Source organism: Ranitomeya imitator, chromosome 3 (assembly GCF_032444005.1).
Source record: "Ranitomeya imitator isolate aRanImi1 chromosome 3, aRanImi1.pri, whole genome shotgun sequence".
Taxonomy (NCBI): domain Eukaryota; kingdom Metazoa; phylum Chordata; class Amphibia; order Anura; family Dendrobatidae; genus Ranitomeya; species Ranitomeya imitator.
The window spans coordinates 747,484,403-747,507,906 of NC_091284.1; the positions used below are offsets into that span (position 1 = coordinate 747,484,403).

General features: G+C 43.3%; 1 protein-coding gene across 2 annotated transcripts in view; it reads left to right on the forward strand.

The window, feature by feature from the left end:
- PROSER1 (proline and serine rich 1) overlaps positions 1-23,504 on the forward strand; it is a 94,073-nt gene that overhangs the window by 56,359 nt on the left and 14,210 nt on the right. Inside the window, exons 5-9 of one of the 2 annotated variants that reach the window (XM_069758923.1) lie at positions 9,626-9,719; positions 12,198-12,308; positions 13,844-13,924; positions 14,052-14,130; positions 21,169-21,312. In XM_069758923.1, coding sequence (XP_069615024.1) covers positions 9,626-9,719; positions 12,198-12,308; positions 13,844-13,924; positions 14,052-14,130; positions 21,169-21,312 — 509 coding nt within the window. The remainder of the gene's footprint in view (positions 1-9,625; positions 9,720-12,197; positions 12,309-13,843; positions 13,925-14,051; positions 14,131-21,168; positions 21,313-23,504) is intronic. The other variant, XM_069758924.1, reaches the window with a different exon arrangement.

Sequence of the window (23,504 nt, forward strand, 5' to 3'; positions counted from 1 at the left end):
AGTGAAGTAGGTGTATCTGTCTCTAAGTCAACAGTAAAGAGAAGACTCCATGACAGCAAATACAAAGGGTTCACATCTAGATGCAAACCATTCATCAATACCAAAAATAGACAGGCCAGAGTTAAATTTGCAGAAAAACACCTCAAGAAGCCAGCTCAGTTCTGGAAAAGTATTCTATGGACAGATGAGACAAAGATCAACCTGTACCAGAATGATGGGAAGAAAAAAGTTTGGAGAAGAAAGGGAACGGCACATGATCCAAGGCACACCACATCCTCTGTAAAACATGGCGGAGGCAACGTGATGGCATGGGCATGCATGGCTTTCAATGGCACTGGGTCACTTGTGTTTATTGATGACATAAGAGCAGACAAGAGTAGCCGGATGAATTCTGAAATGTACCGGGATATACTTTCAGCCCAGATTCAGCCAAATGCTGCAAAGTTGATTGGACGGCGCTTCATAGTACAGATGGACAATGACCCCAAGCATACAGCCAAAGCTACCCAGGAGTTCATGAATGCCAAAAAGTGGCACATTCTGCAATGGCCAAGTCAATCTCCAGATCTAAACCCAATTGAGCATGCATTTCACTTGCTGAAATCCAGACTTAAGACGGAAAGACCCACAAACAAGCAAGACCTGAAGGCTGCGGCTGTAAAGGCCTGGCAAAGCATTAAGAAGGAGGAAACCCAGCGTTTGGTGATGTCCATGGGTTCCAGACTTAAGGTAGTGATTGCCTCCAAAGGATTTGCAACAAAATATTGAAAATAAAAATATTTTGTTTGGGTTATGTTTATTTGTCCAATTACTTTTGACCTCCTAAAATGTGGAGTGTTTGTAAAGAAATGTGTACAATTCCTACATTTTCTATCAGATATTTTTGTTCAACCCTTCAAATTAAACGTTACAATCTGCACTTGAATTCTGTTGTAGAGGTTTCATTTCAAATCCAATGTGGTGGCATGCAGAGCCCAACTCGCGAAAATTGTGTCACTGTCCAAATATTTCTGGCCCTAACTGTACATTAAGGATTATGTTCCCATATGGATTATTATGACCTAATTTGACATTTTTTACAAACCTAATCCTCCCTGTAGATGATGACTCCATATGCCCATTTGAATATTTAAAGGGACACTCACCCCTATGTTTTGGCTCCTACTTTCTTGATTCCTGGAGTGGTAGAACATGTTTTTTGTCCATTTTTGGTCACCGCAATATGTTTTTTGATTGTTGACGTCAATAAAATTAGCATTTTTCTATATTACTTTTTGGCTTCTGATGTTTGTGTATAGGTTATATGTTATCTCATTCCATGGGGCCTGATGTTTTCTCACTTTTGTGAGGATTCATTATAAGTTGAATGGCCTCCAAGGTGTTCACATGGTTTTGGCCACCGTTATGGCCCTTCTCCGTAACGGGGGGATTGCCATTATCCCTTACCTGGAGAAAATTCTCACCAAGGCTTCTTCCTACTCGTAGAACCTGAAAGTCTACAGACCACCTTGGACTCCCCTGACTCGCTTTGGGAGGATCATCAACGGGTCAAAATCCTCTCTGATCCCGACTCGGTGTCTCCTTTTCCTGGGGATGTTGACCGACATTGCACAGACAGGTTTTCTTCTCCCAGAAGGAACGAGGACTGCTCTTCATACCATTCATTCCCTTAGACAGCTGTTGCTGTACCAGCTATGGTTCTCCAAGAACGCGTTCGCTCATCGCCAGCCCTGGTCTTCATTTATTTGTCACTTATATTAATTAAACCGACAGTTGCCCCAAAACTCTAGTCTACTATATAAAGCTGAATGTGTGTGTATGTGTGTATGTCCGGGATTGGCATCTGCACCGTCGCAGCTACAGCCACAAAATTTTGCACAGTCACACGTCTGGACCCCGAGAGCGTCATAGGCTATGTTGTGAGGTGAAATTTTAACCCCGCGCGTTCTAATAAACCAAACAATTTTGCCCCTATCTACATAGTGGGGAAAAAAGTGAAAGGAAAAGTGTTGGAAGCACAGAGAGTAGAACGGCACTAGAGTAGAACGTCTCCAAGCAGTCAGGACTATTAGCGGACAGCTGTGTATACAGGCGCCACAATCAGTATGGGAACCGGTGCTCTGCATAAATATCCAACAAGAAATCCAACAGCAGAGAAGAAGAAAATATGCGGCACTCACCCCGGGATAACTGTGAAGATTGTGGTCTTTATTGGAGAAAAATGCAAGTTACATCCATCAGGACATCAGGTATATACGAGGGTGCGGTATAGGAGCTCGGACGACGGCCGTTTCGCACACACAGGTGCTTCGACGGGTCCGGATAGTAGATTACAACACGTCATTTCCTTTTAAAGGATATCTGACGTATAATAAAGAACGTGATCTGAATAAACTAATCAATGTGCACAAACTGTGAAAGTGATAATGCATATAAATAATACATATAAATAATCTACATTGCAGACTGACATATATCTGAAGAATATATTAATCTAATAATCATAGTGTTATTTACGAGAATCATCCGGAATATCAATTATAACACTAACCAAGACTATTGCCTATAAGGAATTTACAAGAATACGGACACATCAAGACGGTCGTTTAGACCAATAGGTCCTTGTGCATTTGCATTAAGGATCCATTTGGCTTCTTTTTGTAATAGAATCCTATTTTGATCTCCTCCCTTTTGCGGGTATGGGACTATTTCAATGCCAGCAAAAGCAAAGTGAGTCTGGGTTAGCGTTATGTTTTTCTCTAACGTGCTGAATTAATCTTAAGCACCCTTTTCCCGACATAATAGAGTTATAATGCTCTTTAAAACGCACAATCAAGGGTCTGATTGTCTTGCCTATGTAGAAATAACGGCACGGGCAAAACAAAACATAAATCACAAACTTGCTTTTACAAGAGATAAAATCTGACCTGTCTATTATGTGTATGTGTGAGCTAATATATACTGCCAGGGGGAGGGCTTCCTGTTGGCTGGGGATTTATCAGGCTGCCAATTTATCTTACAAATACTGAGGTAAAAATACTGAGCAAATAACGTGTTAACGAGGTCTAATACAGGAGATCACACAGGTATATACTATATACAGGGGAGATGACACACAGATATATACTATATACAGGAGAGATGACACACAGGTATATACTATATAAAGGAGGAGATGATATACAGGTACACACTATATACAGGAGGAGATGACATACAGGTATATACTATATACAGGAGGAGATGACACAGGTATATACTATATACAGGAGCAGATTACCTACAGGTATATACTATATACAAGAGGAGATGACATACAGGTATATGCTATATATAGAAGATCACATACAGGTATATACTATATACAGGAGGGGATGACACACAGATATATACTATATACAGGGGAGATGACACACAGGTATATACTATATACAGGAGGAGATGACATACAGGTATATACTATATATAGAAGGAGATGACATACAGGTATATACTATATATAGAAGGAGATGACATACAGGTATATACTATATATATAGGAGGAGATGACATACAGGTATATACTATATATAGGAGGAGATGACATACAGGTATATACTATATACAGGGGAGATGACATACAGGTATATACTATATACAGGAGATGACATACAGGTATATACTATATATAAGGGAGATGACAAACATGTATATACTGAGGTGAAAATGAGAGGTGTGAGGTGAAAATGAAAAGGTGTGAGTGCAAAATGAGAGGAGTGAGGGAAAATAGTGTAGTGATCGGAAAATGACAGATGTGAGGTCGAAATGACAAGTGTTAGGCGGGAATGAGAGGAGTGAGGGAGAAAATGAGAGGTGTGAGGGAGAAAATGAGAGATGTGATGGGGAAAATGAGAGAAGTGACGTGCTATAACTAATAGATATTTACTATGCCCAGGCAACGCCGGGCTCTTCAGCTAGTAGGAAATAAATTGCTATTTCACATGGATTTCTAAATACCTTGGTCCCCGGTATCACTGAGCTGTTTTTTACCTTCCAATTTTTCTAATATTTTTCTCCAATAAATTCCCGTCTGCTTAGTTATAATCAATGGTGAAGACCGTAACTTTCAATGATCCAGAAGGACCACTAAGGACCTGTCTAATGTAATACCTTTTGGGATCATTACAGTAACATTCTTTGATACAATATTTTTTGGCTTTCCTACTAAAGTCTCTGTAAACAAGTGCGTTTTGTACACAGTGTACATGTGCTAAGTGATCCCCTGAGATTTCTGAGCACCGGTGTCGTGTTCTCGAGAGACGGAACGGTTTCTCGTTGCGTCATGGGCTCTGCTGCTCTGTGATCGCTGGTGATACCGTCCCTGGACCTCACATACAATAACCGGGATACTATACACAGGCAGACAGCAAGGGCTTTACAAAGGTATTCCTGGTATATGCAGGGCTGTGAGTCAGAGTTGGAGCCCATTTCATGGAGTCAGTGTCATGGAAATTGAGGAGTCGGAGGTTTGGTGTACCGACTCCTCAGCCCTGGGTATATGCAATAACTGTCTGACCGGTGGCGGTCCGACCTTCGTTAGTGAAGGGGACACAGTGTTTGTGCAGCAGGCCGGACTCCACTGTGGAGGAGAGCAAAAATAAACAAGCACCGCTTCAAACCAGCATCCTTTTATGTGAGCGTTCCAGAGATCAGACCCCCTCCGATCATAGGGTGATGTCATTATAGTAGTAATATGACATCAATGTATAAGATGGGGAAAACCCTTCTAATTAAAGGGAATCTGTCATCAGGCTTTGCTACCCTAAAAAAAGAGCAGCATGGTATAGGGGCGGAGATCCTAATTCCAGGGATGTGTCATTACTGGGCTACTTGCTGTAATTTTGATAAAATCCCTTTTTTATCTTCTACAGTTCTCTGAATGTTGAGCTCTATATAACTCCGCCCAAACCACTGATTGCCAATTTTCTGTGTACACTGTGAATAGGCAGAAAGCTGCCAATCAGTGGTGGGGGCGGGGTTATACAGAGCTCATGAATATGGAGGATGACTGACATGGCAGCAGGGTTACTAGTCCTCTAGTGATAATCTCCTGCTGATAAAACAGAGATTTGTATCAAATCAGCAAGTAGCCCAGTAAGTGATGCATCACTGGTTTCTGTGTCTGCATTATGCTGCTCTCAGATTAGGTGACACAAACCTTGTGACAGATTCTATTTAAGAAGCCAGGAATTATCCGAATTATCACTATATTATACCAATAAATGACTGCACCGTTTCATGTATTGAAGATTGATGTGCAATAGTGACTGCATGCAGAGCGCACCATGGCGGGGTACGGTGTCCGGCGTTGCACTCTCAGGTAAGCACTGGAGCAAACACAGGCACCGGATTCTTGTATCAAAACTGTGAGGGTTATTGCTCGCCATGTCAGGGCTTGTTTTTTTTGCGGGACAGTTGTACTTTTGAATTACACCATTCATTTTATCATGTGATGTACTTGAAAAAAAAATTCCAAGTGAAAAAGCAAAAAAAAAGTGCAAGTCTCCAATTGTGTTTTGTTTATTTTTTTACCATGTTCACAATATAGTAAAACAGAACTGTCAGTATGATTTTCCAGGTCAGTACGAGCACACAGATACCAAACTGCTATAGTTTCTATTTGTGGTGAAAAAAATTCAGAAATTTGTCGCTCTCCACCCCCCCAAAAAAAGTTGATTTTTTTTTTCTTTTTTTTGTCACTATTTTCCAAGATCCATAACATTTTAATTTCTCAAGATCTGGCGCTGGGTGAGGGCTTGGGCCCCTTTCACTCATCAGTTTTTTGCTATAAATTACATTCCGTCGAATTTTGAAAAAAAACTGATTCGGCGACTGATGCCACCGGATCCATTTTTTTCTTATAACCGTGTATTAGCGATGGATTGCAACGGATGGCCTCACGTTTCATCCGTCGTTCCCTAGATCCGTCGAAAATTGTTTGTCTGGCGGCCGGAGACAATGGACAAAGTAATATTTTTTGTGTACGTCGAAAAATTGGACCACGACGGATCCGTCGAAGGATTCCTTTTTTTTTTTTTTAACTGAGCATGCTCCGATTTATTTAGGATCCAATTAGCCAGATCCGCTAGTCGAATCCGTTGCATCATTTTTTCACATTCTGCGACGGATCCGTCGAGCCAACGGATTGTGACTGACGGCCAAAAGCTGATGTGTGAAAGGGGCCTTATTGCTTCCCGAGCTGACGTTTTTACTGATACCATTTAGGGGCAGATACGATGTTTTGGTCGCCTGTTATTGCAATGATGGAGCGAGCCAAAAAAAACGGAATTCAGATTATTTTTTTTATTTTATTTTCTTATTACATCATTTTACGAATCGGATTAATTTATTTAATATTTTGATAGAGCGGAGATTTTTGAACACGGCAATGCCAAATATGTGTTTGTTTTTTTTTAAAAGGGAGGTGATTTTGAACTTTTGTGTATTAATAATAATAATAATAATAATAATAATAATAATCATAATAATAATCTTTATTATTTACTTATTTTTTTATATAGATTTTTTAAAACCTTTTAATTTACTTTATTCAATAGTCCTCTTAGGACACTGAAAGCTGTGATCTTCTGATCGCTGGCGCTACACCTAGCAGTGCTTCAGCTCTACTATCTATAGCAGAAATCATGGTCTCCTATAAATGTCGGCTGATTGTGATGACGGGCATGAGGGTCATCAGCAGACCCCCGGCTGTCATAACAGCCCATCAGCGCCTCTGCAAAATGAACATATGGCTGCTTCTAGTCATAGCTATCCGGCTGCGCACAACCAGGACCTGTACTGCTAGGATTTAACCCTGTCCTACCTGGCTTTCCTACAGTAGTGAGTCACCAGGGTGGTGCAGTGAATAGTCACGGGGCTGAAAAGGTCCAGGGAGCCCCATCGTTTGGAGAAAACCAATAATTTTAACAGCAGAAATAACAAATGCAAGTAAATACCAGCTATTGTATATCCGCCTTTTCAGAAAGATTCACTCATTGTTTAGTGACTACGAATATATGAATTTATTTAAAAGTCATATTTTGCAAGAAAAACACAAATTAAGTAGGAAGAATGAAATCCAGAGGAGTTTGATTCCAGTTGGCCCTCATGAGATTTGTGAGTAAAAGAAAGGATACTCAAGGCGTTGGACCCACCACAATCATATATGAGCTTTAGAACAAAAAGTCCATTTAATTGTATCTCTAAACGCTGTTTACTGATCTATAAAATGGCAATGAGACACGACCACAGGCGCCACGTCACACATTGCGCCCACTTAATAGTTTAACCCCTTAGTGACCGAGCCAAATTTTTGAAATCTGACCAGTGTCACTTTATGTGGTAATAACTCTGCAACGCTTCAACAAATCCCAGTGATTTTGAGATTGTTTTTTCGTGACACATTCTACTTTATGATAATGGTAAATTTAGTTCAACATTTTTTGTGTTTATTTATGAAAAAAATCAAAAATTTGAGAAAAATGTTAAAAAATTAGCAATTTTCTAAATTTGAATGATTATCCCTTTAATCCAGATAGTCATACAACAGCAAACCATTAATAAATAACATTTCCCACATGTCTGCTTTACATCAGGACCATTTGTAAAATGTTATTTTATTTTGTTAGCATTTTAGGAGGTTTAAAAATGTAGCAGCAATTTTTCATTTTTTCAAAGAAATTTACAAAATTTATTTTTTTAGGGACTTATCCATGTTTGAAGTGACTTTAGGGGTCCCATATATTGGGAAACCCCCAAACGTGATACCATTTTAAAAACCGCACCCCTAAACATATTGAAAACTGCTGTCAGGTAGTTTATTAACCCTTCAGGTGCTTTACAGGAATTAATGCAAAGTGGTATGACAGAAATGAAAATGTGTATTTTTACCACCTAAATGTTGCTAACTTCTAAACGGATTACTACAGCCGTCAGACTCTAAGGCCGCTATTTGGTCATGAATTGCCATGGCAAACATCAGGACAACAAAATCATGATCTGAGGGCACCAATTGGGATAAAGAGGAAGCCCCCACAGTCTGTTAACCATTTATAATGATGTAGTCACTATTGACAGCAGCATCTAAGGGGTTAAACAGATTTAGAAGGTGCAAATACTGATCGTGGCTGGTGCAGCAAGTTGTCAGCTATAGTGTACAGCCGACAGATGATGGATTGTCATCTGTATGGGGATACTATTCTCTTATATCTAAGGTCAGTTAAAAGACGTATTGGCGGTCATTAAGGGGTTAAGGTGGACTCCAGCATGCGTTGTGATTGTACATGTGCCCCTTCCCGTTGTCCTTTTCCCTCCCTCGTTGCACTTTTTTTTTCTTCTCCGTGTTAACTTTGTAATTCTTGTAACTTCTCTAATTGCTCTTCTCCCATATTTCATTTGTTTTCCTATAGAATTCCCACTAGAATGTTGCATATCCGCTCCAATTTCACAAGTTTGCAAAGCGACCTTATAAGTTGATCTATTTATGCACACATTCATGATGCATGTGAAAATGTGATCACAATCATCCCAATTTTGTAGCAGTAAATTTTGCTTCTTTTTGCTTCCTGCCTCGCCGTCATTTATCCACACATCAGATTTGGGATGCGTAGTATTTGTCACCTCTTCCTCCGATGCCCCACCAGTCTCTTCTTTCAGCTGCAGAGGTTACATGTCAGGATCATGAGTTAAGGTACCGTCACACTAAACGACGCTGCAGCGATACCGACAACGATCCGAATCGCTGCAGTGTCGCTGTTTGGTCGCTGGAGAGCTGTCACACAGACCGCTCTCCAGCGACCAACGATGCCGGTAACCAGGGTAAACATCGGGTTACTAAGCGCAGGGCTGCACTTAGTAACCCGATGTTTACCCTGGTTACCACCGTTAAAGTAAAAAAAACAACCACTACATACTTACCTACCGCTGTCTGTCCCCCGGCGCTCTGCTTCTGTGTACTGGCTGTGAGCACAGCGGCCGGAAAGCAGAGTCGGCCGTTGTACTCACAGCCAGTACAGAGAAGCAGAGCGCCGGGGGACAGACAGCGGTAGGTAAGTATGTAGTGGTTGTTTTTTTTACTTTAACGATGGTAACCAGGGTAAGCATCGGGTTACTAAGTGCGGCCCTGCGCTTAGTAACCCGATGTTTACCCTGGTTACCAGCGAAAACATCGCTGAATCGGCATCACACACGCCGATTCAGCGATGTCAGCGGGAGAGCCAGCGACGAAATAAAGTCCTGGCCTTTCTGCCCGACGAGTGATATCACAGCAGGGGCCTGATCGCTGCTGTCTGTCACACTGGACGATATCGCTAGCGAGGACGCTGCAACGTCACGGATCGCTAGCGATATCGTCCAGTGTGACGGTACCTTTAGTAAGATAACTATTACTCTTTTTTGTTATTTAGTCCAATTATGAGCTGTAAATAATGCATTATTATTAGCTTTATTCTACGTATCATATGACATGGTATTGGTGCAGGGATATATGGACGCAGCCGACTCTTCTGTGCAATGTTTGCTTGCACTAAACCTCTACATTCTGACTATTAAAATCTTTTTTTTTTTTTGTTTGTTTTGTTTTGTTTAGGAATATTCATGATGCATCAAATTATAAGCCAATCGAAGAACTTTTTAAAATAAACCAAACTGAAAAGAAACGCAGCAGAAGAATCCTGGAGCAGGTATCTACGTAACAGAGGTTTTTTTCCCCACATTGGTAAGGGAAAGCAACCAGTGTCTAATTGGGAGTCTTACCATTGGCAGCAGTGATGAGATGAGCCCATGACATTGCCTCCATGCCTGCACCACAGGAGGTTACTCCCCACCCGAAAAGGGAAAGGAAACGCAGAGGTCAGATAGCCTACCCCATTTCCTCTCTCCAGTGTTTTTCTAAAGGACCATACCAGTATGAATGCTTCAATATTTATTTACATAATCAACAACGTCCATGCTAGTATCATAGCCCATGGACAAAAAAGTGATGAGGCAACGTAAGGTATGAATTTGTAAAAAGTTATATCTTTATTATAAACAGAAAACAAAAATAAAAAGAAAGACCAAAAACAGTGACAGGGCTAAAAGAAAACCTCCGTAGGGAAGGATCAATAGTATGACGGACGCACATACACTAGAAATCACTGGCAGTAAGAAGTACATAAAAATATATGCTAATACAAAAGTATTAAGATAACTGCAAGTGATCCAACAATAAGCGTGTAATACAGGTGAATACTCAATCTCCTCAGTCCACTTGCCGATACAGGACTATGTATAATATATACAATGTAATATACAATGTAATAAATGTACTAGATGGTAAACTAAAAAAAATATAAATCAAAGCCAAAAAAGCGGTCATAAAGGAGATACAAATGCGGTACTATAGTAATAAAACAAAGGGGAAATACAGATACCACAATGTTAATATCGCAATTGTATAACAATAATAAATGAACCAATGGCAATATATATGGGCCTGGTGGCTGGACACAAAAATATCCGTACCGACAAATAACTCCGGCCACAAACAAAGTCCAAGCGCAAGTGCCGGCAAGTAGGCAAAAATATATATAGGAGAGCTTACCGCTAAGGTAAGATGCGTCCGGTGTCCTTCCCGCCTGCCCGACGTTTCGCTGCTCGCTTCTTCCGCTTCGCCGAGGAGACGGCGCCCGGCTCGCAGAGTGACGGATGTGGTGCGTCTGGATTAGGGGGGAAAGACCTGCCCCCCGGACGATTTGAAGGTATGAGGGACAAAATTTAAAAATCGATTATTTCTGCAGTGCAACGAACAAGAACTAAAAGAGCCACCATGTCAGAATGCAGCATTAGTGCTGCACAAGATGGCTCTTATAGTTACTAACGCCTGGGGGGAAGGGGGGGGGTGACAGGTTCCCTTTAACGGGTCGCAAGCAGGTCAACTGCTGGGGATCCCCATTTTATGACCAACATCTGAAATAATTCCGTATTTAGGCTCTATTTCCCTGGGTGTATGATTTCTCTGCGGAGAAAGTCTGCCTGGACATTAGTGGAACCCTTTAAATGAAGTCTTGATAGGGAGAGGACATGTCCCTCTGGCCAAACAAAAAAGATGGCTGAGATATTTTTTAGGTTTTTGTACCTCGTGCTTCCTTGGTGGCATAGGTGAGCTACCGTGGTCATGTTGTCAGAGAATATTTTTACATGAGTTCCCTGCAACAAGGTCACCACAGCCATGAGGGCATCCTCCACTGCTTTAAGTTCTCTGAAATTGGATAACCAAAGACTGATATTTTGAGACCGTATCTCCTGGATCGAAGCGTGGGAGACTGTGGCCCCCATTCTCTTTTTCTGGCATCTGTTGTGATGGTCGATAGAGGATACTGATTCCAGGATACTGCTCTGTTCAGATTTCTTGCATTGAGCCACCAGATGAGTGAAGCTTTTACTCTGCCCAGTAAATAGATTTTGTTTAGGGATCCAGTGAATCCGTCCCAGTAGGATAGGGTGTGCGTCTGTAGGATTCGTGTGTGGGCCTGAGGCGCGACGAGGTCCTCTGCCCAGAGGAGACAGGACCAGCGATCATCCTCAGCTGCTCTGTCTAAAGGGATGTGGGTCAGTGTCTGTTGCTGGCCACAGAGCACCATAAGATGAACTCCTCATGCTCTATAGATACAGGAAAAACACTGGAGAGAGGAAGTGGGGTGGGCAATTTGACCTCTGTGTTTCCTGTCCCTGTTGGGGCGGGGAGTAACCTCGCTCATTTAGGGTGGCAGCCTCCGCTGGTAGGCAGGCCATCGGCCTACAGGGCATATAGTAGTAATCTTTGTGATTCTGACCATGTTTTCTTATTTTTTTAATCTCTCTGTATCTCTGATAAAATATCTTTTTAGGGTTTTATTTTCTTAGTTTTTTTTTTTTTGTATATTTGACCTATTGGTTTCCTTATTTCTTTTTGGTTGGGGTATCATAGCATGATTATAGATACTCATTCCATCCCATAATTGTAATGGAAACTGCTCAGTAATACATAATCTATTATAGTTACGGTTTATAGTTTTGATGTATCCGCTGGATATACCATAGATGGTGATCAGTGGGCTGACTTATGTGGACTTCTGATGTGTTTAACATGTCGCTTTATTCTGATATGTGATCATGAACTTTGATTCCTTTTCTTTAAGGCTGTGAAAAGAGGCTGCAAAGCCCCGAATGCTATGATTTCTTCATGTGGGATGATCCCTGGAAATCCGTACCCTAAGGGAAGACCCAGTCGCACCCACGGAATATTCCCTGTAAGGATAATGTGACCACTTATTGCAGTATGTACCATGCAGTCCTAGTTCAGTCTACGTGGGGCCGATATCATAAGGACTGTATCACCTATAGAATTAAGTGTAAAGGAAATTTTAAAAAATCAAGAAATCGGAAAGATAAAATACATATAAATATTTATAACAAAATATATACACCATATATTTTGGACTATAAAACTCCCGGACCATAAGATGCACCCCAAATTTTCAGGAGGCAAATAGGCAATGCATCAAATGGGGGTCTGTCTTACAGTCCGAATTTAGCTTACCGAAGGGGGATCATCATCATCATCGGCAGTGGTGGTGGCAGCACGGGGTCACGAGGTGTTCAGAGGTTCAACGCTGCGGGGCGATGCTGCGAGCCCCATCCTAGGCTGGAAGGAGGTCTGCACCGCCCCTCCTTCCAGCCTGGGACTCAAATCATCGCCCCAGAGTGTTGTACCTAGAACACCCCCCTCCTCCCAGCCCGGGGTCCTCAGATTCGGACTCTAATACGCATCCCCTTTTTCCCCCAAAAAAAAATTGGGAGGAAAAAAAAAGTGTGTTTTGCAGCCCAAAAATATGTTTAATCTTTATTTTTTCTCATTGATTTTCAGATGATTTTTTTTAATTACCGTAATTTATTTGATTATGTAGACGGCTTTTATGTCCAAGCTTCCAGCATTTACAGAAGTGCTTAATAGCCCCATGGACTATAGGCACCGGTAGGGTGACGGACCCCATTTGTGTCTATAACGGAGCTCTCCGACATGCTCTGATTTAGGCAAAAGCCATTGTGAGACTAGCATAAGTGTCAGTGGCCAGAGTGAAAGTTCCAAAATTTCTGTCTCTTATGTGGAGTGTGATATGGAATAATTAAAAAAAAAAAAAAAATAGATAACAAGTAAAAAAAAAAAAAAAAAAAAAAAGGCCATACAACATAAAAATATTATTTTATTTTTCTCCTCTGTTCGTTAGCTTGGTCTGAGTTTCCTCTTACTCTTCTCAGTTGATTTCTGAAGTTTTTTCTGACATTTGCTAGAGGAGCGGAAAAAAACGAAGATACGTGTTATATACACCAGAGGTGTCACTGCATTCCTCGAGGGCCGCAAACAGGTCGTGTTTTCAGGATTTCCTTGTACAGCACAAGGTGCTGGCATCATTCTGTGCAGGTGATTAAATTATCACCTGTGCAGTACAAGGAAATCCTGAAAACATGACCTGTTTGTGGCCCTCGAGGAATGCAGTTTGACACCTCTGATATACACTCCTGTGAAAATGAGCTTACTGACTCATTCTCTATTAACTCATTCTGCATCCAGCAATAGTCCATGCGACGGAGGCTGTAGAAAAAAAAACTGCAAGCCAGTGTTTTAGGTCAAAATACATGAATTTAGGTAAAAGAAAAATAAGCAAACACAAGTTCCCCTAAAGGTGTCCATATTCTTTGCTGTGCATAGTGGGAGGAAGATTAAAGCACGGATAAGAGTGCAGTAAAAGTAGAGATAATCATTGACTCTATTTTTGTTTTTAAGGGAACCCCAATAAGGAAAGAAGGTGAAGATACCAATGAAGGCAAGGGCATTGCGGCCAGAATACTTGGGCCCTGTAAACCGGTATGTATTAGGGCAGATTTCTTTTTTTATCCATTTTTTTTATTTCAGGTAACGATTTCTCATAATAATCATAATAATAATAAGTCTAATGCCACAAAACTGTTCATTGTTTTTATTTTCTTGACAGCCACCGTCAACTTATAACCCACTCAGGCCAGTACCGTACCCGATTCCACCATGTCGGCCTCATCCAACCATTGCACCAAGTAAGAGGAGGAATATTGTTTTCTCCAGTTTAGCAGGAAATATAGACCAGAGTGTAAAAATGAATCTGGGTCTAATCTCACTATTCTGCTAAAAGCATTGACTGTGCTGCTACAGCTTTATTCTCAATGAATCTCTATTGATCTGTTAATGATTGCAATCTGCTGCCTCTCCAGATCACTAACAGTATCTCTAAGCTTGTTGCTTAGGCCTTTGACTCATTGCCTTCCTCTTCTCCTCTTGTCACTTTACCCATCATCTAGCGTCCGCCCTCTTCATATGTCTGATTCTCCCTCTTGCGGCATCTTTGTTACGTCTACTACTGTTTTGAAGTTTTAAGTTTGTTTGGGACTTTTCCATTGATGGCCTATGCTTGGGATAGGTGATCAATATCTGATCTATGAGGGTGAGACACATGGCGCCCCCCGCTGATCAGCTCTTCTCTGTGCAGTGTGTCACACCCCGCTGATCATATATGGATGAACTATGCTTAGGATAGGTCACCAATATCTGATCTATGAGGGTGAGACACCTGGTGCCCCCCACTCATCAGCTCTTCCCTGTGCAGTGTGTCACACCCCGCTGATCATATATGGATGAACTATGCTTAGGATAAGTCACCAATATCTGATCTATGAGGGTGAGACACATGGCGCCCCCCGCTGATCAGCTCTTCTCTGTGCAGTGTGTCACACCCCGCTGATCATATATGGATGAACTATGCTTAGGATAGGTCACCAATATCTGATCTATGAGGGTGAGACACATGGCGCCCCCCGCTGATCAGCTCTTCTCTGTGCAGTGTGTCACACCCCGCTGATCATATATGGATGAACTATGCTTAGGATAGGTCACCAATATCTGATCTATGAGGGTGAGACACCTGGCGCCCCCCGCTGATCAGCTCTTCTCTGTGCAGTGTGTCACACCCCGCTGATCATATATGGATGGCCTATGCTTGGGATAGGTCACCAATATCTGATCTATGAGGGTGAGACACATGGCGCCCCCCGCTGATCAGCTCTTCTCAGTGCAGTGTCACACCCCACTGATCATATATGGATGGCCTATGCTTGGGATAGGTCACCAATATCTGATCTATGAGGGTGAGACACATGGCGCCCCCTGCTGATCAGCTCTTCTCAGTGCAGTGTCACACCCCACTGATCATATATGGATGGCCTATGCTTGGGATAGGTCACCAATATCTGATCTATGAGGGTGAGACACATGGCGCCCCCTGCTGATCAGCTCTTCTCTGTGCAGTGTGTCACACCCCGCTGATCATATATGGATGAACTATGCTTAGGATAGGTCACCAATATCTGATCTATGAGGGTGAGACACCTGGTGCCCCCCACTCATCAGCTCTTCCCTGTGCAGTGTGTCACACCCCGCTGATCATATATGGATGAACTATGCTTAGGATAGGTCACCAATATCTGATCTATGAGGGTGAGACACATGGCGCCCCCCGCTGATCAGCTCTTCTCTGTGCAGTGTGTCACACCCCGCTGATCATATATGGATGAACTATGCTTAGGATAGGTCACCAATATCTGATCTATGAGGGTGAGACACCTGGCGCCCCCCGCTGATCAGCTCTTCTCTGTGCAGTGTGTCACACCCCGCTGATCATATATGGATGGCCTATGCTTGGGATAGGTCACCAATATCTGATCTATGAGGGTGAGACACATGGCGCCCCCCGCTGATCAGCTCTTCTCAGTGCAGTGTCACACCCCACTGATCATATATGGATGGCCTATGCTTGGGATAGGTCACCAATATCTGATCTATGAGGGTGAGACACCTAGCGCCCCCTGCTGATCAGCTCTTCTTCTCAGTGCAGTGTCACACCCCGCTGATCATATATGGATGGCCTATGCTTAGGATAGGTCACCAATATCTGATCTATGAGGGTGAGACACCTGGCGCCCCCCGCTGATCAGCTCTTCTTCTCAGTGCAGTGTCACACCCCGCTGATCATATATGGATGGCCTATGCTTAGGATAGGTCACCAATATCTGATCTATGAGGGTGAGACACCTAGCGCCCCCTGCTGATCAGCTCTTCTTTGTGCAGTGTGTCGCACCCCGCTGATCATATATGGATGGCCTATGCTTACGATAGGTCACCAATATCTGATCTATGAGGGTGAGACACCTAGCGCCCCCTGCTGATCAGCTCTTCTCTGTGCAGTGTGTCACACCCCGCTGATCATATATAGATGGACTATGCTTAGGATAGTTCCTCTATCTGATCTATGAGGGTGAGACACCTAGCGCCCCCTGCTGATCAGCTCTTCTTCTCAGTGCAGTGTCAAACCCCGCTGATCATATATGGATGGCCTATGCTTAGGATAGGTCACCAATATCTGATCTATGAGGGTGAGACACCTAGCGCCCCCTGCTGATCAGCTCTTCTTCTCAGTGCAGTGTGTCACACCCCGCTGATCATATATGGATGGCCTATGCTTAGGATAGGTCACCAATATCTGATCTATGAGGGTGAGACACCTGGCGCTCCCCCACTGATCAGCTCTTCTCAGTGCAGTGTGTCACACCCCGCCGATCATATATGGATGAACTATGCTTACGATAGATCCTCAATATCTGCTTGGTAAGGGTGAGACACCTGGCGCTGATGATGTATCGATGGCCTATAATTTAAATAGGGGGCATCAATGTAAAAGGCTCGGACAACCCTGTGAAGATTTGGTCTGGTCATCTTAGGACTTCATAGGTTTGAATTCAAGATTTGGCTTCTGAAATCCTCATTATTCAGCTGAATTCTCCTGATTACGTTGGGTCTGCAGTAAAAATAAAAATAGAATTTTCATGAGACCAAAATGAATAGGCATCTGAGTAATAAATGGACCCCAACACGAGCAGCAGATACTCAGAGACGCTTCGCTTTGATCATACAAGGGTGGCTCAAGTGGGAGACTCCGCTCCGTCATGTCCTCATTCCATAGTAAGACATATGACAAGGGTCTGACCACATTGTACATTGTTGCACATAGTGTCTGAAGAAAGGTTGAAAGGGGATAGCCAACAAACCGTATTGATGGCCTTTCCGCAGGTGATATATGTACGATCTGTCCAACCGCTCTGACCCCCACTGATCATGAGAATGGGCGTCCTGTGTCCCCAGTGTGAATAGAAATGTGTATATATGACTACTACTCCATTCTCTCCCACGGGTGTATTGTAGTGATAGCGTTCATGAGTGACAACTTCTCCCATAAACAGTGAATTGGGCAGAGGTCATGCATGAATCCTATTGCTCCAATTACTTGGACTCTGGTCACCAAACTTTCTCAAAACCCTGAACAGAAAATCAGATTAATTATTCCATGATGATGTAGCTTGTTCTTTTATTATGGCTTAACACATTTTTTATAAGGGGATATCTGGGATGAACGTATTGATGGTAGTTGGTCTGGATGTTATCAGTGTCCGGAGCAGCACAGCTCCATGCATTGTAGTGTCCGCTCCCAGGTCCGGCAGTTCACCTCGTATTCATGTGATTGGGGTATAAAGTGCAGTCCCTGGGAACGGCCACTAAACAATGTACAGATTCATACAACACTAACACCCGGCTGGTGCTAATAACCTCTACTTTATGGGGGCACCGGGTGGCCAACCATCACCGGTCTGTTATCGATGACGGAACTTATGGAGAGGTCACCAATGTTATTCCTGGACCGCCCCTTTAACGTGACGGTAGCCGGAAGATTCCTGGGTTTATGTTTCTATGATTTGTTAGGTGGAATCCTCTATATAAATCATTTACTCCAAAGGGAATAAATTGTGTAGTATTACTGGTGGCGGGGGGCCGGCGATCTGCAGCGGGTGCAGTCCTCCAGGATGGACATTCTGCTTCGTATGGAAATGTTCTTTTCTCTGCCACCTCCACCTGAAGCCACAACCTTCTCTTTCGAGCTCTTGTCGCTTTTTTACAAGAACTAAATGTTGTAGAAGATTTTTTTTAAAACCCGCTGGCACAACCACAGAACTTGGGGCACCTGTAGCCCAGTGCTGGGAAAGAGTCGGGTGATTATCCTCTCCATTCTTCTGCCACTCTCTTCATGGGTGCGGTCTGTCGCAGTCCATACGGTTCTTCTGGGCAGTGGTTAGATCTGGACATTGTGGGGCATCGACCATCACCAGATCTCCGTCTTGTCATCAGTCTGACTACGAGAACACTCAGGTCCTCAGCTCAAGGCAGAATTGTCACTAAGCAGAGCGGATGTGAGGAGGAGAATCTGGCCTGGTACTGGGCCTGTCTCACTCTTTGTATAGTATGTAATTAAAGGTTGAAGTTTAATTTGGGGCAGTGGGTGCCAATGGGTGCACCACTATTCCGCTTTGCCCTGGCCCGGGTGTTTGTGTAGAGGACTAGGGGAACCAAACTGAACCAGGTGAAGGGCAGCTGGGCTCCATCTCTAGCTTTGGACCTCGCTTTGAGGATGAGTTAAGCTTTCAGAAAGGATTATACAGCCGTTCTCACACAGATTATCAAAGTAAACACGCTAGTGTCATCAGGCCTAAGAAATTATGTAATAATATATGCAGTTAGTATTGTGAAATCTAATGACGGATCCACTTTTAAGGCAGATCCATACAAAAGATGGGTGACACTGTACATGTGGATGCCACCAGCTGGGACCCGTATAATTGTCGGAAATGGAGGTGCTCCACTAACTTTCATTATGAGGGTCCAAAGGCTACAGCATGGAGGCCGAGAATAAATGCAGAGGTGGCCTGTTCTCTAGGAGCTCGCTGGCTCCCATATTTCTGCACAGGACACCTCTTCATTCCTTCTCTGCCCGCGAGCCGCCTCATCGGTGGGATCTGCATTTATGGCACATCTGTGCTTCCCGGAAGGTGATTATTAGTTTGTCAGTAAGTATTACTTAACTTTGATGCTGCGGCTTAAGAAGCGACTTCCCATCTTCTACTCGGCCCTGACAACTTCAGTCTAGGAAATACAACAACTTCTTACCACTGCAGTTGTCAGCTGTACTATAACTACATAGCGCATTTCAGTTCTGCCAAGCTGTATAGTGGTATAGTGGACAAGGCCAGAGCTAGTACCACCCTGCTCGGAAAGACCACCCGAACAGTAAAGGGCCCAAAATGTCTCTGGTGTGATCCAAACTATACACACACACACATTTTATACACACAGATATAGTTATTATATACATTTTTCTTTACACACTCATATGTTCAGCACTTATATGTGTACACATGCACAGCACTAAGATTGTGCCAAGGTATATAGGTGGCACCTAATAATGATATTTCTATATTCTGCGGCTACTGTAAAGAATCTCTGTAATGGTAATTTTCAGCCTAGAAAACATTTTGGTGTTCACATAGTAGTTACACAATTATCTTTTTCCTGGGGGTGTACTTAAAACAAGTGGAATGAAATTGATTAAAATCAAAATGACAATTTTTTTTTGTTATTAATCTGGACCCAGTGCATCACATAATGCGCTGGGTCACCTGGCTCAGCACGTCAGGTACCAGCCTGTTATGGGCCACCAGGGCGCGTACATTTGGAAGGGGGCAAAGAATATTACCACAGGCTGTCACTTACGTTGATAAAATCCATGTTTAATCAACAGGAGATTATCACTCAAGGACGAGTAAACCTGCTTCCATACAGTCCTCCATATTCATGAGCTCTGTATAATCCGGCCCCCACCGCTGATTAGTAGATTTCTGCCTATGCACGGCATACACAGAAAGCTTAAAGTCAGTGCTGCTGCTCTTTAACACCCTGGCACTTTACAAATAAGTCATGTCCAGTCCATATGTGTTGTGCTGTGTAAGGTGCGTTGCAGGCCGGAAGCTTCCGCTTTCTCCACGTCCTCCGTTCCAGGACCAGCCGCACAAATCAGGGGACACTCGATTCATTTTAACAAGTTCAACTTTCCTCTACAGTTCAAGTACATCAGTCTTTAACACGCAGTATCGGGTACAGCACCCTCCACCACTTGCTTCATTCACACAGTACATTTCAATCATTTTCTCACTTTCAGCTTGGACTATCCCTACTTTATCAGCTCCTGATTGCCCCAGGGTAACCCCATCCGGCACCGCAGTATTCCTAAGATCCGCTATGTTTCCCTCCTCTGTACGGAAAGGTTGTCGGTGCTCTCCATAGCCGCCGACTTTAGCCTTGCGCTCTGGACGTAGTAGGAATGTCTGCTGGTAGTTTTGTATGACCTCACACCACCAGGACACTTTGTCCACATTGTGTTACTAGCCCCCTGCACCTTGAGCTTCACCTTGTCTCAAAGGAACACTTTCACTAACTGACTAAACCAAGAAGTGTTTCCCTTTTTGTCCCACTAGCTCCCCCCAAATTGTGGGCTAGTGCCAAGTATTACCTACTTCCTGCCTCATATACTAACTTAAGTTCTTTTCTAATCTTTCTCTACCCCTGAGCTGAGTGCACAGTTACCTTGCAGTACGCACACAGCAACGTCAGTACCTGTAACACAATACATTAGTCATTACACTCTATACATTTTACATGACACCGTAAATGACGGTACTCACACTACACAATTGTTGTTTTCAGGGGCAGTAACATGACAGTTTTTGTCCCACCCCTTCCTGGGCAGGGTTATACAGAGCTCAGCATTTAGGGAACTGCTAGATCTACAGCAGAGAAGACAGGGATTTTATTAAAACTGCGGCAAGCAGCCCAATAAGTGACACATCACTGAAATTCGGGTCTCTGATAAATCGTTCTCTTAGCATTATTTTATCATTTTTGCCTGGCAGTGAAGCAAATACTGCATGTTCCACTCCTCATGGTGACCTCCCCGTATGCATGCTCCTTCTATGTGGCAGGACAACGAGGCAGGGGGAAGGCAATTCTCCATCAGTCCATTGTGGGGAAACTTGATGCAAAGCTGTATAAAAAAAAAAATGTATTCCGCTTTACTTTCTAGACTGCAGAGCGTAAATTGTGTTGGGGCTCTGTTCTCTTCTTCTTGCTCTTCTATCTTTTAGATTGCTATGGGAAGACAATGGCGGTAAAGAAGGAGCAGTCACACTTAAATACCGCTGGAGAAGGTCAAAGTTTATCTGAAGGGGGAGGGGCGACAAGCCTTAGCACCAGTTGTCGCGATTGGGCTAAGACAAACGAGAATAACAGTAACTAAATTTTTTCTGTTTTCTGCCAATGCTCATTTTTGCACAGTGCCACAAGCTGCCCCTCGTTGCATGCACAGAGAACGTAGGTCAATGTCAATGATGGTTCAATTAGCAAACTGACGAGTCGACCAGCAGGATCATCCTCATCATTCCTTTTTTTTTTTTTCTTTTTTTTTTTTTTTTTTTATCGGTTACTTTTTTTATTTTTTTTTTTAGAGTGGTGTGTCATCAAATTTTTGTTAATTTGACTTTTCTTTGCACAGTGTTTGTTATTAAAATGAGATTGGAGCACTTTGGAAATTTGGATAAAATTCTCAGTATGAATATAATTAACTAGATGGTGGCCCGATTCTAATGCATCGGGTATTCTAGAATATGCATGTCCACATAGTATATTGCCCAGCCACGTAGTATATTGCCCAGCCACGTAGTATATTGCACAGCCACGTAGTATATTGCCCAGTCACGTAGTATATTGCCCAGCGACGTAGTATATTGCCCAGCCACGTAGTATATTGCCCAGTCACGTAGTATATTGCCCAGTCACGTAGTATATTGCCCAGCCACGTAGTATATTGCCCAGCCACGTAGTATATTGCCCAGCCACGTAGTATATTGCCCAGCCACGTAGTATATTGCCCAGCCACGTAGTATATTGCCCAGCCACATAGTATATTGCCCAGCCATGTAGTATATTGCCCAGCCACGTAGTATATTGCCCAGCCACGTAGTATATTGCCCAGCCACGTAGTATATTGCCCAGCCACGTAGTATATTGCCCAGTCACGTAGTATATTGCCCAGCCACGTTGTATATTGCCCAGTCACGTAGTATATTGCCCAGCCACGTAGTATATTGCCCAGTCACGTAGTATATTGCCCAGTCACGTAGTATATTGCCCAGCCACGTTGTATATTGCCCAGTCACGTAGTATATTGCCCAGCCACGTAGTATATTGCCCAGTCACGTAGTATATTGCCCAGCCACGTTGTATATTGCCCAGCCACGTAGTATATTGCCCAGTCACGTAGTATATTGCCCAGTCACGTAGTATATTGCCCAGCCACGTTGTATATTGCCCAGTCACGTAGTATATTGCCCAGCCACGTAGTATATTGCCCAGCCACGTAGTATATTGCCCAGCCACGTAGTATATTGCCCAGCCACGTAGTATATTGCCCAGCCACGTAGTATATTGCCCAGCCACGTAGTATATTGCCCAGTCACGTAGTATATTGCCCAGCCACGTAGTATATTGCCCAGCCACGTAGTATAAACATACTCCCCTTCGGATCCGAGGGCCCCTTGTAGCGTGCGGCTGCCGCCATCTTCCGTTCCCAGGATGCATTGCGAAATTACCAAGATGACTTAGTGGTCTCGCGAGGCCGCTAAGTCTTCTGGGTAATTTCGCAATGCATCGCCGGGAACAGAAGATGGCGGCCGGCTCTGCGGACAACGGAGGGCGAGTATAGCAGGTTTTTTGTTTTTTTATTATTTTTAACATTAGATTTTTTACTATTGATGCCGCATAGGCAGCATCAATAGTAAAAAGTTGGGGACACACAGGGTTAATAGCGGCGGTAACGGAGTGAGTTACCCGCGGCATAACGCAGTCCGTTACCGCCGGCATTAACCCTGTGTTAGCGGTGGTTGGAGGGGAGTATGCGGGCGCAGGACAGTGACTGCGGGGAGGAAGGAGCGGCCATTTTCTTCCGGACTGTGCCCGTTCCTGATTGGTCGTGGCTGTTTTGACGCGGCCAATCAGCGACTTGGATTTCCTTGACAGACAGAGGCCGCGACCAATGAATATCCATAACAGAAAGAAGAAAAGACAAAAAGACGGAAGTGACCCTTAGACAATTATATAGTAGATGGGATATTCTAAAGTTCTGTGATGGGTAATATCACAAAATGCCTTTCTAAAAGCAAGCTATTTTACCATTTCCTTGTTATTAAAAAGAAGAAAAAGGACATTTAATTTTCTGCACCAAGCTGTATTGTTGGAGAGCACTTCCAAGATGCTCTGAGGTTGGCCGGATAACTGGTAACACTGTTGGCTCACAATCCTCTGCTAAAGGCACCGATGCTGCAGCTGCCTCATATAGTGTCACTTAGGACCAGTGGTGCAATCCTGCCGCTGGTCTGAACTGTCAATCAAGCAGAAGCATAGTGGAGGCCGCGACACAGGGCGG